At 43.8% G+C, this 14,590-nt stretch overlaps 1 protein-coding gene across 7 annotated transcripts in view; it reads right to left on the minus strand.

The window, feature by feature from the left end:
• CTNNA2 (catenin alpha 2) overlaps positions 1-14,590 on the minus strand; it is an 810,025-nt gene that overhangs the window by 63,411 nt on the left and 732,024 nt on the right. For all 7 annotated transcript variants that reach the window (XM_061583441.1, XM_061583440.1, XM_061583443.1 and 4 more), the window contains 2 exons: positions 13,480-13,593; positions 1,973-2,154 (listed from right to left, as the gene is read on the minus strand). In XM_061583441.1, coding sequence (XP_061439425.1) covers positions 1,973-2,154; positions 13,480-13,593 — 296 coding nt within the window. The remainder of the gene's footprint in view (positions 1-1,972; positions 2,155-13,479; positions 13,594-14,590) is intronic.

Below are 14,590 nucleotides of genomic sequence, written 5' to 3' on the forward strand. Positions count from 1 at the left end.
GCGACGAGGTACATGAGGCACGAAGCATCCCACGTCTGCACAACATTCAGTCCATACAGACAGAGACTCGGTCTGTTGTCCATCCCTCCTGCCCAGCAAGCTTCTCTCTGTTTCTCTTTACAGCGCTCAACTGCATAAATTTGTCAGGAGGCAAGCCCAGCCAAGCTAAGACGTCATGTTGCCGGTTCTTCCCCAATAATCCCTTGTAGATTTGTTATCTCTGTGCATCAACAGGCCATGCAACCTCGATCCTTCTAGACTGGCAGCACAAGCACTTCAGGTTAGTGCCGAGCTGAAAAAGCCATCCCTTTTGCAGGGCCAAAACACCTCCTACACATGGGGGAGGGGAGCAGATTGGGAGAAATTCTCATATTTTTCAGAAGGGGGGGTCATTTTATTATATATGAGGTTACAAAGGACTGTCATCTTTTAGAAAAAATCTTTATTTACTTGTAAATTTATTTGTATACAGCTATTTCATTTTTTAAAAAAGATCAAAGCAGTTTACAATATATTTTTAAAGATGTTTTGTTTTAATGTACTTTAAACTCTGTTTTTATGATGTTTTAGAGTGTTTTTAGTGTTTTTGTTTGCCGCCCTGGGCTCCTACTGAGAGGAACGGCAGGATATAAATAGATAAATAAATACATTTTAAACACCATACAGTAAAAACCATTAAAAATATAGTAAAAACAAAGGACAACTATTGCAAAAAGCATCTTCTTCATTGCCTGCATAAGCCTGGCGGAACAAAAAGGTTTTCAGCAGGCGCTTAAAAGTTAAAAAAGAAGTCATCTGCTGAATCTGTGTTGGCAGAGCACTGCAGAAAACTGAGCTGATGACACTGAAGGCTTGATTTCCTGTTGATGTTAAATGAGCCTCGCCAACTCGGAGAAGATCAATGCCACTCCTTCCGATGATCTCAGTGATCAAGCTGGGATATAAGGGTTTAGGCGGTCCCTAAGATGCCCTGGACCTCAGTTGTTCAGGGCTTTGTAAATTAATATAAAGACCTTGAACCTGGCTGGGGAGTGGATGGGCAGCCAGTGCAGATGTTTTAAAAGTGGTGTCACATGTTGTTGGTCAGGTTGCCCCCTTTAGCAGACTGGCCGCTGCATTTTGCACCAGCTGAAGCTTCTGAACCAAGGGCAGCCCCACCCCATTCAAGCAGTAACAGAGCTTCAACAAGAGAAGCAACCCACGGATATTTTTCATGAAAATAGCCCAATGGAATCAACACTACACTGCATCATTGCTAGGGGTAAAAAAAGAAAAGAAAAAATGAAAGATAGAAAAGAAAAAGATGCCCCCATCTTTGCTGCACCAAACTTTTTTTTTTCCAGTAGAAGAAAAGAGTGCAAGCCTCTGACAGCAGCCTACCCCAACCTGGTACCTTCCAGGAGTGTAACTCCTGTCACCCTGCAGCCGGTGCAAAACAGACAGAGGGCAACAGATTGGGCTCTGCCACCTCTATCATGGGAAGCCTGACACACCTGAAAAAATATGAGAATTTCTTCCAATCTCCCTCCTCAAAGATCGCAAAAAGAATCAAGGGCCATTTTCAACCAGCGCTCCCAAAATATATTGATTTGTTTAATAAGCCACTTAACAGAAATCTCTAAGTGGTTTACAAACACCAACAAATGCATTGGAAATTCAGGCCAAAAACTTCAAACCAGCATCTGACCATTCCTCTCCTGTTTCCATCTCAGGAATGAGTTACCTCCTTGTCAACCACACTCATAGCAAGCTGCCTGATACCAAGTCAGACCACTGGTCCATCTAGTTCAGTATTGTCTGCACAGACGGGCAGCAGCTCTTCAGGGTTTCAGCCAAGGGACATTCTCATCCCTCCCTGGAGATGTTGGGGATTGAACCTGGGACCTTCTGCGTGCAAAGTGGATGCTCTGCCACTGAGCTATGGCCGTTCTCCTTCCTCACCATGAGGAAGAATGTGAGACGGCACACATACCTAGTGAAGTCCGTCATCTCCATCATGATCATACACATCTGCTTTGCCAACACAATGATATCATTGCCGCTGTCATCCCACTTGGCCACTTCAGCATCCAGTTTGCTCTTTTCTTGGTGAAATATCTCGACTTGCTCTGCTATTTTAGCCTTCTCCTCTTGGGGAAGCTGAGCCATGATGGCCTGGATTAAAGCAAGCACAGCACAATTAAAAAAACAGCTGAATTCTTCTCAAGAACAAATGCTAGAAATTAGCTTCCAACCATTTGCATGTAGCTGGAGAAACCAGTTCATAAGAGCTCAATTTTGCAAAGGTCCAGCATACGGGTTGGGATAGTCTGCTTCTGCAATTCCTCTTATTTCCAGGAAGAAATGAATGGTTTCAGAAACCCTACAGTTTGTGTGTTTCACCTTCTGGGCTTCAAACGTTGGCTTCTGAAAGCATTACGGAGGAGGGTTAGATATGCTTGGTCCCAAGATTATCAGCTGTGTCGTCTCATACTGAGATAAACATAGTCAGTCAGTTCTAAATTGTGAAGATGCAGTGCTTTGGGGGGTAAAAAATGAGGTGCTGGAGCTCACATATTGATAAAATCGCTATGTGTGTCAGCACAAAATGGCAGTCATAGGCAGCAAAATCAAAATGTGACGACTGTGCTCTGTGCCAGTGAGTACCATCACAAAATGCACTCTGTGTGTGTGTGTGAAAGAGAGAGAGAGAGAGACAGACAGACAGACAGACAGAGAGATGGCTCGCTGGATGGGGCAGAGTCCCTACAATAGCTTCCCAGGAGGTGGGTTGTTGCTGGTCACTGAGAGGGAGGGGTGAAGTGGCAGGGAGTTTAGTGCAGGACCAATGCACTGGGAGAGACAATCCAATGCTCCTGCCAATTTTTAGCATTTTGTTTTCACATACTCACAAAAGCCCTCAAGGTTTTGTGATCAGAACTAGAGAATTCTTTAGCAACCCTGACCATTTCTGAGGCGGTGTAAGGCTGGGTTGATTGCATCCCATTTTGATCTCACTGGCCCTCAGTCATAGATCACGTTTGCCTCATTCTGTCCCATTGAGTGCCATCCTGTTCCGTCCCATCCCACCATATGCATTCTGCGGGCACTTTTAAGGTAAGGTAAAGCACACACCTTACTATGCTTTTCAACACATTCACCAATAAAAGGCCCATTTTTTGTGTGTGCAACTTTTTGGTGCACCAAAAATGCATGGCAAAATATGGAGAAGTGTGTGATCCAACTGGGAGTGGCACTGCAATCTACAAGCAGGTTCTTCCCCAATCCCTAACAGGGAGATGTTTGCCCAACCCAAGGCACACTGCCCCTCAGGCTCTGTTCATTCCAGGATCCTAGGCGGAAGGTAAACATGCCTCCCTGCAGTGGGTCTTGTATTCTGGCTCATTCCAGTCCCTGCCATATAGTTTTCCATTCCCCCCCTGCCCCCTTTTCTGCTTTTGTGACTTGAGAACCACATGAGAAGCCCAGCCCCAGGAAATCTTGCAAGGATCATACGTATCAATTAAATTGTGCATACATTTGCACATATGGCCACTTGACTTGCACACTGTCCCATTTGCCTGGTGCCCATCTTCCTGAATTCCTATTCCAGATTCCACCAAATGGATGTCATTGTTGGTACCAATGACTAAACCTGGACAATGTCTCTTTAACTGTTGTTTCATCACTTTGAAATGGAAGTAATCAGCACACACTCTGATTTTAGTATATTAGCTGTTCCCAGAATTATCTCTAGCACATTTCTGTAACGTGAAGGAGTATTTTATTAACTTTCATTTTTCTCATGTTTAAAGGCTGCAGTCTCTGGTGCAGCATGGTAAGGAAATGGTGGCCAGAAGTTTCTTCAGTCCAATTAAAGAAACAGAAGATTTAAGAAACGTTAGATCTTAAAATTGAAATGGAACAAGAATCACAGACAACTATATTTGCAGGGACTTGTACAACTCTGCAGTTCTCAAAGTTGCATAGGCTTGTTTCCAAGGATCTGAACGCTACACAGACACAGGGATTCTTTTGTGGATGGAGGAGGTTGGGGAAAGTTGTCAGGCCTCCGTAATAACAGTCCAAACCAGAAGATCCAAACCACCTACTTCAGGTGACAATGTGATGAAGTCATTGACAATGTCAGGGACTGATGTCTGAATGGCAAGCTTTTTTAAAGTGTTGGACCAAGCCGGGGGGGGGGGGAGATCCGGAGTTCACTTCAGGCAGCAAAATGTCTTGGACCAGCAATAAAGACAAGACAAAAATAGGCATGTTAACTCCATCAAGAACCATTCCTGAGCAACGTCTCGTTTGATCCTAGTCCTGCTTTTCTCACCATTCAAGTGTCAATTTGTGTGGCTAAATTAGCACCCCTTTCCCCTGGCCTTTGAGACCTGAGATGCATATTTTAGACCAATCCTATTTTTGTGACTGTAAGTTGTTTTTAAATTGATTTTAAGGATATATTTTAAATTGGTGTAAGCTACCCTGGGACCTTAGGGTGAAGGGTGGGTCATCATAAACATTATCATTATCATCATCATCATCATCAACAACAACAACAACAATAATAATAATAATAAATGTTGAGAAAGTGGGTTGGATGAATCTACAGAATTCAGTAGCTATGAAATCTAACTGAATGCTGAGCATTGGTACAGGAAATGAAAATTAAGATGAAAAGTCAGGCATGAGTGCAGAGAGCTACTCACCACATGCCAAATTCTGAACAGTTTCAGTGTGGCTGTGTATTGGTTTAAAGATGGCCAGCTAGCTTGATTTGAATCTATTGCAACTGCTGTTTGAAATTTGCTGAGTGGGTTTTTCCACCTCAGCCAGGTCACTGATGCTGGCCAGACAACAGTAGCTTTATTTCCCAGGGCTGGATCAATCACTGGCTCGGCTCTAGAACATGCTTTGGAAATTATTTAGGAATGGAGAGTCAAGCAAGGAAAAGGTTGAAGTGCAAGGGAATAATTCACCTGACTACATATCGAAACGTTAGCAGAAGGAATAAAGTTGCTGCCAATTGTGATTAAAATTCTTCTGCTGCTTTGCATATGGCTTAATGCACACTTGCACGAGCCAAGGCTCACTGCCATTTCCATAGTGAGCCCACTTGATGCCCGCCTGTGGCATGAAGGAAGAGATCTAATCCAGCTCTCTGGTTGACCGGCACCATCATGCTATGGCCTGGGCCAGTCCCAATTCTTGGGAGTCAATCTGCAGCCCCAGTTGGCCCTTGGGGGCAGAGCCTAGGGAGCAAACCAGAGGGAAAATGTGCTTCCTCTGGTTGATGCCTGGGGTTATAAATCCAGGCCCAGGCTGCGGCATGAGCAGCTTGCATTATGGCACACCTAAGAGCCTGGTAACTCTCTGCGGGTTGCCCCAGCATGTGGGCTGGTAGAGAAATCAGCCAGCAGGCAGGCTGCCTGACAGCAAGATCTTTTCCTGATGCTGTGCCAAACTCTGATATGCTGTGCCCAAAAAAGATTGTGCCCACGTTTAACTCACATCCATGTCAGCCCTCTCAAACAAAGGATTGGTTGCAGCATGGTGCACAGAGTGCAATCCACCTCGCCAAATGCATGTCAATAGTCCAGACACAGCAGTCGATGTGGTGCCCTTCAGATGTTGGACTCCAGCGTCCATCACTCCCATCCAGCATGGCCAATGATCATCAATTGTGGGAGCTGTAGTACAGCAAGAACTGGAGGGCACCATATCGACTACCTCTGTCCTAGGAGGTTCCTTATTTCCAGCTTGGACATCCAATGAAGTTGAATGTTGGAAGATTCAAGGCAGACAAAAAACAAACAAAACCATAATACTTTTTCACACAGCAGATAGTCAAACTATGGAATTGATGGCCACCAACTTGGATGGCTTTAAAAGGGGATTAGACAAATTCATGGAGGAGAAGGCTATCAGTGGCTACTTGACATGGTGGCTTGGCTTTGCCTCCATGGTCGGAGACAGCATGCTACTGAATACCAGTTGCTGGAAACTGCAGGAGAGGAGAGTTCTCTTGTGCTCAGGTCTTGCCTGTAGGCTTCCCATGGGCATCTTGTTGACCTCTGTGAGCACAGGATGCTGGACTAGATGGGCCACTGGCCTCATCCAGGAGGCTCTTCTTACGTTCTTAACTTTCTGCCTGCCTTCTTTGTGCCCATTTTCCTGTATCATGTAATTCAAAACAATCCCAAATTTCACCTCTTTCAAAGAAAAAAGAAGTGGTTGGAGAAGCCTTGGTAATTAATTGCCCCTGGAATGATGCTGGTCCTGAGCTGGTGGAATCTAGTCAGAGCTTGGAAAAGTTACTTTTTTGAACTACAACTCCCATCAGCCCAATCTAGTGGCCATGCTGGCTGGGGCTGATGTGAGTTGTATTTCAAAAAAGTAACTTTTCCAAGCTCTGATTCTAGTTAACTGCACCTTGCTAAAGAAATCAGCAACACAGTTGCAACACAGAATAGAAAGATTATAATAATTACTTCTGAAGATCAAATAGGCACGCACTTTCAATAATGATTTCCAGGCTGAGATACTGTTTGGCTCCAGGGGTTCTACCGAGCTGCGTGGCACATTTAATAGGGTGTGACATATATTTAAGTGTCATTACATCTTTTCTTGTTTATGTCACTTCCAATCAGCTGTGGCCTCCTTTTACATATTCTTAAAATGCTCTTGGCTTTTAAAAAATTCATAATTGACCTTTTCCAAAACCAGGATAAAAAAGGTTATCTAGAAACAGGCGATTAAAAAAAATGGAGAAAATTTGCAAGTTAATCAAATTAGAATTCAATGCCTGCGTTTTAATTAGGCCTTATCAATGCAACTCAGAGGTCTGAAATGTTACAGTGCATAAGCTTACCCCATAAAAATAGTAAAGAAATTGAGCCCCCTCTCTGCATTTGAAAGAAAGCACTGAGCCTGCTTTATGCATATGATGCTGACTCGTATTTCAAGATGATACATATCCATGTGTGTGTGCATCACAAACACACACACACACTCAGCTGTTTTCTAGCGTGATTTTCACCTTACCTTTGACACCTTCATGCCTTTTTAATAGATTTTTTTTTAAAAAGCGCTCTTTCTCTCTCTGTAGGTGATGCAACATGCATATTCCAGTTTTCCTCATTTCTAAGCAAAGACAAAACACTGAACCATTTAAACACTAGCAGTGGAGTAGTATTATAGCCACTAATAGCCTCCAGCTTTACCAGGGCATTTTCTGCAACCAGACAGGGCCAAGGCTTGCATGTATTCTATAACAGCATGACACAAAAGTGCAGGTATTAGTTTTGGGTAAAGAATCCTGCACCTTGGAAGTTTCAGATTTCATTTCTTTTATAAAAAGAAATAAGAGAATTAGCATGTTTCTAGAAAGACTGACTTGAAAGACAGTGCCTTCATAGTTAAGTTTTTTTATTTTATGCCTTTCCCTTTGAATAGCAGAAGTAGAATAGATGATGAAAATGGAGAAAAGCATGCAAATCTGTAGGTGTCTCAAAATCTAGCTTTTTTGACACAGATTTTGAGTCTGTCTGTGGCATCTGGCTGGTTCTGGGAAGGCGGCATTCTCGGCAGTCTCTTGGAGATCATGGTTAATAATTCTGTTAACATAGCATATATTGCTTGATGCAGTCATTTTCCTAATGACATATGAGAATGGCAAGCTCTATATGGGAATGCTGTAAAAGCCTCGTGCCTTACATTTCTGATGTTCTCAAAACTATATGTAATGAAGAAGAAGAAGAAGAAGAAGAAGAAGAAGAAGAAGAAGCTCAAAATGAGTGAAATCTGCAGACAGGAGCATGGTTGACTGATTGATGGCTGGGGTCACGAGGGTCAGAAAACATGTTTAGCCTCTTCACCCTATTAGTGTCAATGACAAAACTGCAAATATCTGCCTTGAGCACCAGTTGAATGTTTCCTTCTATTTTCCACAGTAGTATCAATCACATATGCCGGAAGGGAATTGTTCACATATTAAATTTGTACTGCACCCTTCCTCCCAAAGGAAACCAATATGCGATACACATTTTTCAAAGAAATATTGGAAGACCCATAAAAAAAAATCCAGATTACTGGTTCTGGCATTCACAATTCAGTTCCTTGCCTGTGAAATGGAACTAATATTATGACTATGGGAAGGATTCCTGAGGTGAAGATGATTTTGCTGCCCACCAAAGATGAGAACCAGGGTGAAAAAGAGGTTAGAAAAAGAAAAGAAATAAAAACTTTCAGATTAATTAGGATTCCTCTTTCATCATTACGAAGAGGAGGAAGAGGACAAGAGAAGCACTCATGTTTCAACCACCTTTTTAGTCATTTATGTCTCTACTGGCTGTTGACAATTCTAGGCCCTCCTGTGCACAACTCCTTTCTATTAGCAATTGTTAGGTGCTATAGGAGTGCAAAATAGGAGCGTCTAAGGCAGTCTTCACCAAACTGGTCTGCTCCAGATGTTTTGGACAACAACTCCCATTAGCCCCAGTCAGCATGGCCATGCTGATGATAGTCCCAAACATCTGGAGGGCACCAGGTTGGTGAAGGCTAGTCTAAGGCCATCCAGACTGGGACCTGCTCTGGGGGCCACACTGAAGGCCTTGGGTGCTGCTGCACATACATGTAGCATAGCTTGATGCATCCAGGGTAGTCTTCCAGTACACATTGATTTCACAACACTGGGCACACAACATACATTTAAAGCACATGACACCCCCCCCCAAAAAGAATCCTGCTAACTGTAGTTTCTTAAAGGTGCTGGGAACTGTAGCTCTCTCTGTGTGTGGGTAAACTATAGTTCCCAGGATTCTTTAGAGGAACCCATGTGCTTTAAATGTATGGTGAGTATGCAGCCTTAGTGAGCAATCAGAAATAAGAACATAAGAAGAGCCCTGCTGGGTCAGGTCAACAGCTCATCTAATCCAGCATCCTGTTCTCACGGTGGTCAACCAGAAGCACTTGGGAAGCCCGCGAGTGGGACCTGAGTTCAAGAACACTCTCCCCTCCTGCGATTCCCAGCGACTGGTACTCAGAAGCGTACTGCCTCTGGCATGGAGGCAGAGCATAGCCATCAAGGCCATTGATAGCCTTACCCCCTTTTAAAGCCATCCACGTTGGTGGTCATCACTTTTCTCTTGTGGGAGCAATTCCATGTGCTGTGTGAAGAAGTATTTTCTTGTGTCCTGAATTTCACCTTCATTGGATGTCCATGAATTCCAGTGTTATGCAAGAGGGAGAAAAACTTTTCTCTATCCATTGCATAATGCACTGCATAAAAGACCACCCCAGATTGTGTTTGCATTTTGACAAATTTGTAGGGCAGTCCAATGTCTCAGAGAGGAGGTCAGGTCTCCTGCTCCCCTGGTGCATTCACTATAGCTGGCCAATTTCCCTGCTTTTTAAAGTTTGGTAGAAATATCTGTGGGCTATAGGTACATTCTTAAACCACAAGGTTTTTTGCCTATTAGTGAATCTTTTTGGAGGTGAGGCAATCAAAACTGTACACAGTATTCTAAATGCTGCCGCATCATAGATTTGTATAACAGCATTATGATATTGACAGTTTTATTTTTAGTATCTTTCCTAATGATCCCTAGCTTGGAATTTTCCTTTTTTCACAAAATTCTGAGCAAGTTTCTTCTTTTCGAGAAAATTTGCAGCTATCCAAGTTATTATAGTTTTATTTATTTATTTGTTACATTTATACCCCGCCTTTCTTTTCATGATAAAAACCCAAGAGTGAGGGAATGGTACAGTGCTGGTGGGAATTAGTACAACATGCACAACCAAATATCTTGCCTGGTATTAACATTTCTTCTTGATATCATCTCTTTCCTGAGTTTCTCCTCTGGAAGCAATAAGCACCATTAACGACGAAAAAATCACAACCAGTACTGTATTTCCGTATTTTGGGACAGCATCTGCATATGGATGTTGGGCTAGGATTCCATTGGTTTCTTATCTCAGCTGTTGCAGACAACTTAGCAAAAGGTAAACCATCAATCCAAGAGTAGAAATACCCAGAAGGTGCAACAAGCTTCACTTTTCAAGCATTCTCCGCCTGCCGGGGTCACTCGTCAACCTAATCAGCAGTCTCCTTGCATAAGTTAAGGTCGCTTGTGATGGCGTCTTCAGTTTATCATGAAACAATTACCCTGCTAAAATTGCCCTGATTCAGTAACGAGTCTCTTCAGTTGCAATTAGGTTTGCAGAGACAACTCAGCACCTTATAACAGTTCTCCAAGACAAATTAGCAGACTGGAAACCATGACTAATGGTCAACTTGGTGGAGTACAGCATACACTATGTGTCCTCAGTGGGTTTTTTTTTTTTTAAATTGATTTCCTGCATGCTCACAGCTGCAGTGCATTCCAGAGAAACACAGCATTCTGCTACAATTTTGCTTAGATGGATTGCAAAAGCAAGGAGCGGTAGAAGCTGGGCAATTAATTTCAGGAGTTTATCTTCTCTTATTTATTTTATTATTTCAATTTATATATTTATTATTTCAATTTATATACCGCCCTTAGCAGTAATTGCATAATGCACTGCATAAAAGACCACCCCAGATTGTGTTTGCATTTTGACAAATTTGTAGGGCAGTTTGTCATGTTTTTCTGTTAAAGCATAAAAGTGAACCTGAGCAGAAGCTGAAACTGTTCATTAAGAGAATCGAAACTCAACACTTGGTCACGGTGGGGGCTATACGCTCAGACCAAGGTGGAGAGTTTACTTCTAGGCAGGAAAAGCCGTGTATACTTTGTCATGTATGACAATGGCACATGTGTGCATTTTGCTCCCATGGCTACTAGCCATGATGCTTATGTTTTGCCTCCAGTATCAGAGGCAATGCCAGTTGCTGAGGATCAGGAGTGGGATTGGTGCTGTTGTGTTCATGTCCTGCTTGCAGGCTTCCATTCAGGCTTCTGGTCGGCCACTGTGAGAGCAGGATCGTGAACCAGATGGGCCACTAGCCTGATTCAGCAGGGATGTTCTTATGGTGTACATAATACACTGGAAAGCTGAGTAAAATTTCCAACAGTAGAAATAATATAGGATAGTTACACACAGTCACTTTAAAGCTCTCGCCAACTAAAACATTGGCCCCTTCTGCACTATACATTTAAAGCACTATGATCCCACTGTAAACAGTTGTTGCATCCCTCAAAGGATCCTGGGAACTGTAGATTGTTAAGGGTGCTGAGAGTTGTTAGGAGACCTGCTATTTCCCTCCCAGAGCTACAATTCCCAGAGTGGATTAACAAGCAATCCCTCTGAGAACTGTAGCGCTATGAGGGGAATAGAGGGTCTCCTTACACCTCTCAGCACCCTTAACAAGCTACACTTCCCAGGATTCTTTGGGGGAAGCCATGACTGTTTAAAGTGGGATCATGAAGCTTTACATGCATAGTGCAGATGGGGCCATTGAAATGTGCCAAGGACAGCCCAAGAAGCACAGAGCAGGGATGGTCAGGATGGAGAGCGAGTGGGGCCTCTTTTCCACACTGCATGACCGTTTGGTCATCAAACGGGCTTCTTAAACTCTTTCCCTACTCAACCCATTTGCTCCTCTGCTCAGCCAAATGCAGCTAATGGATGAAAGCGGAAAGTCTAAGCACCTTCCACAGAGTTGGTCAACGGCTGCCTGTTGACAATGCTACCACACGGTAGGCTAGACAGGAAGTGATGAGGAAGCTTCCTAGACCTGTTAGGGCATGTTTTCCTGGTGATAACAAAACGGGCTCTGAGAGGAAGTAGGACGGCTGGTGGAAGCAAAGGGATCTAGATCCAGCAAAGTGTCGGATAGGGAACTAAGACCGGCCGACTGCAAGTGTCAGTCTGCGTGGCTTACATTCAGGGCAGATCTTGAGCCTGCGCTGCTTCAGAGCTTCAGAAATCCAGTGCTGCCTGAGGGACTCACTGCTCCATTCAAAACCTCCACCCAGTGGAGGCTGGTCCAGTAGGAGAAATGAGGCCCTGCCACACCTCGCTTGCCCTGCCTTCTTATTTACAACCTGTCTGTGGGGTAGCCCTGGCTGTCAGCTTCTTCCTCCTTAAGTCTCAGTGTTGCCCTTGTGCATTTCAGCAGGGAGGAGGACGGGGAGAACCTAGAATGAGCTTGCTCTGCCTGCCATTGGTTCTGGCTACGCCTACTGTTGTTCTCCTGGCCTTCCGCCCTACCTATCCCAATGGGCACCAACCAGGACTGCCTGCACCTCAGACTGCCATTTCCTCACCAATGACCAGAGCTAGTATGTTGGTGACCAATTTCTCCAGCCACACTCCCAGTTACAAAATGCCAGCAGAGCACTAAAGGTGTGCAAAACCTCTCCCTTTGTTTCAGTGCTGTTTTCTTCTTTTCCACTCCATAGTCCGTGCTTTTAGGTGCCTTGGGCAGATATTGGATCCACACTGGAATACGTGCCAGAATGCCCTGTCAAATGTGGGTGCTGTCTACCTACTCTGTTGCTTTAATTTGAATGCACAGTTGGACGCACATGCAATTGCACATTCCAATATGATTCTTAAACCCCCAACTAACTTGTGCCAACGCCAGCTCCAGGTTTTGGAAGACCATTGGGGAAGGTGCTCTCAATCATCCCACTTCTCTGGATGCACCCACTTCCTTCTCACCATCACTTTGCTGCTGCCTAAGGCAGCCTTTCCCAACCTCTGGGTCTTCAGACGTTGCTGGACTACAGTGCCCATCATTCCTGACCCTTGGCTATGCTGACTGGGGCTGATGGGAGTTGTAGTCCAGCAATATATGGGGACCCAAAGGTTGGGAAAGGCTGGCCTAAGGTAAATAGGTTCCTGGGAACAGAGAATGGACACAATGCCATAAAGAGATCTCTCTAGGGGCAGGGCAGGGGCAGGGATACTTAGCCCACAATTGCCTCAATTCAAAAGCTCCAGTGTACAAACAGGACCTTTGATGTACATGAGGACCTGCATGCCAGCAGAGTGTTGCTTTCTTTTACAGTACTGGGGAAAGCTCAATGCACATATTTACATTATGTGAGGTGGAGATTTCCATGGGACCAAGGAGAGTAGCACAGGCGTGATGACCATGACCTCCACATGGGCATTGGAGTACAATGATTTTTGGGCTGTAGCCAGAATCTGCTCCTCTTACATTTTTCTCATGAGATCTAGAAATTTGTTCTTTCTTTTTTTAAAAAAATATCTAAGAGCTGGAATTCCTGGAATTCTCAACAGAAGCACTAGATTCTGTGCTGGAAGCCAGATTCTAGATTCCTGGTGCAAACCTTCAAAGCATCCCATAAGCTGAGTGAAACATTTATTTGCTAATAGACTTCTTGAGTCAGCTTGAGTTCCGGTGTCATAAAATATCACTGATGCTTGGGAAGCCAAACTGAAACTCTGCTGTCTGCAGTCATCTTAAATTTTGTCAGGTTGCAAAAACATACCTTTCCCAAGGAATCTGAACTTAATGTGTTGTGTGGATTCTGCACTCACCCTTGCACTCTGTCCAGCAATAAGCTGATCGTCTTCAGTCTGAACACTCGTTCGGCTGCGAACATCGTAATCTTCCTGCTCAAAGTCAGAATCATCCTCTAGTTCTTCAGGAGTCTGGATTTAAAAAGAGAGAGGAGGGGAGATAAAAGAGGTGGCAGGCTTACAAAGGATGCAGGCAAACCCCAGCAAACAGAAAATCTCTATTTCATCAACTACCTGCCCAAAGAACGCTGTTTCTTCTTTATTTTAAATTAACTTGTCTGCAAAGGCAGGCAGGACCCCAAATTGAATTGTCCCCCAAAAAAATGAAGCTGTTCCAAGCCTGCTCTTTTACAACTGGCATTCCTCATCACCTCACTGTGATTTCTCTTAACTCCGCTAACAGGGTGAACGTACATTTTGCAAGCTAACACCCACAGGACCTGTTTCCCCCCTGGAATGTGATATTTCAAAATAATTGTTTTTGGCCTCTGGAAAAGGAAGACCAATAATATTATTGTGCCAAACTGATTGCAAACTCTTTCAAGAGATTAGGAAAGTACCGACGAAAGAGGCACCTTGAGCTGGGAGCAAGGGGAAAAAAGAAAGAAAGAAAAGAGATATTTAAAATTGGACACATTCTGAAGTGTTATTTATTTATTTATTTACTAGGCAGATCATAAGCATTGGCTGTTGCAATGAACTTTGCAGTGTGAGGTTTCAGAAAAGATTGCAACACCACAGATCTGTAACTGACAAAGAAAGGCGATTCCTCCTTGAATTCTTGTCACAGTCTCCCACCTTCACCCACCCTAGAACATTTCAGGGTTTCAGGGGTGCAGATGTCCTCTATCCTAAAACGACAGGTGTGCTCTAGCAAGCTGGAATAAGGCAATGGCATTTTTACCTGGTGCCTGTCTTTGTGCGTGTATGTGTCAAATGATGTCAAGCTGCAGGATATCAGGCCAAAGAATAAAACCTACAAAGCTCTCTTGATTGCTAAGATAGCTTTGTGCTGTTTTCAAAGTACATTAGATGACAAATACCCCTTTTCCCCAACGTGAGTCTGTTCTCTGCTGTTCTCTCTTTAACTCCCACATGAAATCAGCAGGTGTTCTGCACACATAAGAAG

Source organism: Rhineura floridana, chromosome 9 (assembly GCF_030035675.1).
Source record: "Rhineura floridana isolate rRhiFlo1 chromosome 9, rRhiFlo1.hap2, whole genome shotgun sequence".
Taxonomy (NCBI): Eukaryota; Metazoa; Chordata; class Lepidosauria; order Squamata; family Rhineuridae; genus Rhineura; species Rhineura floridana.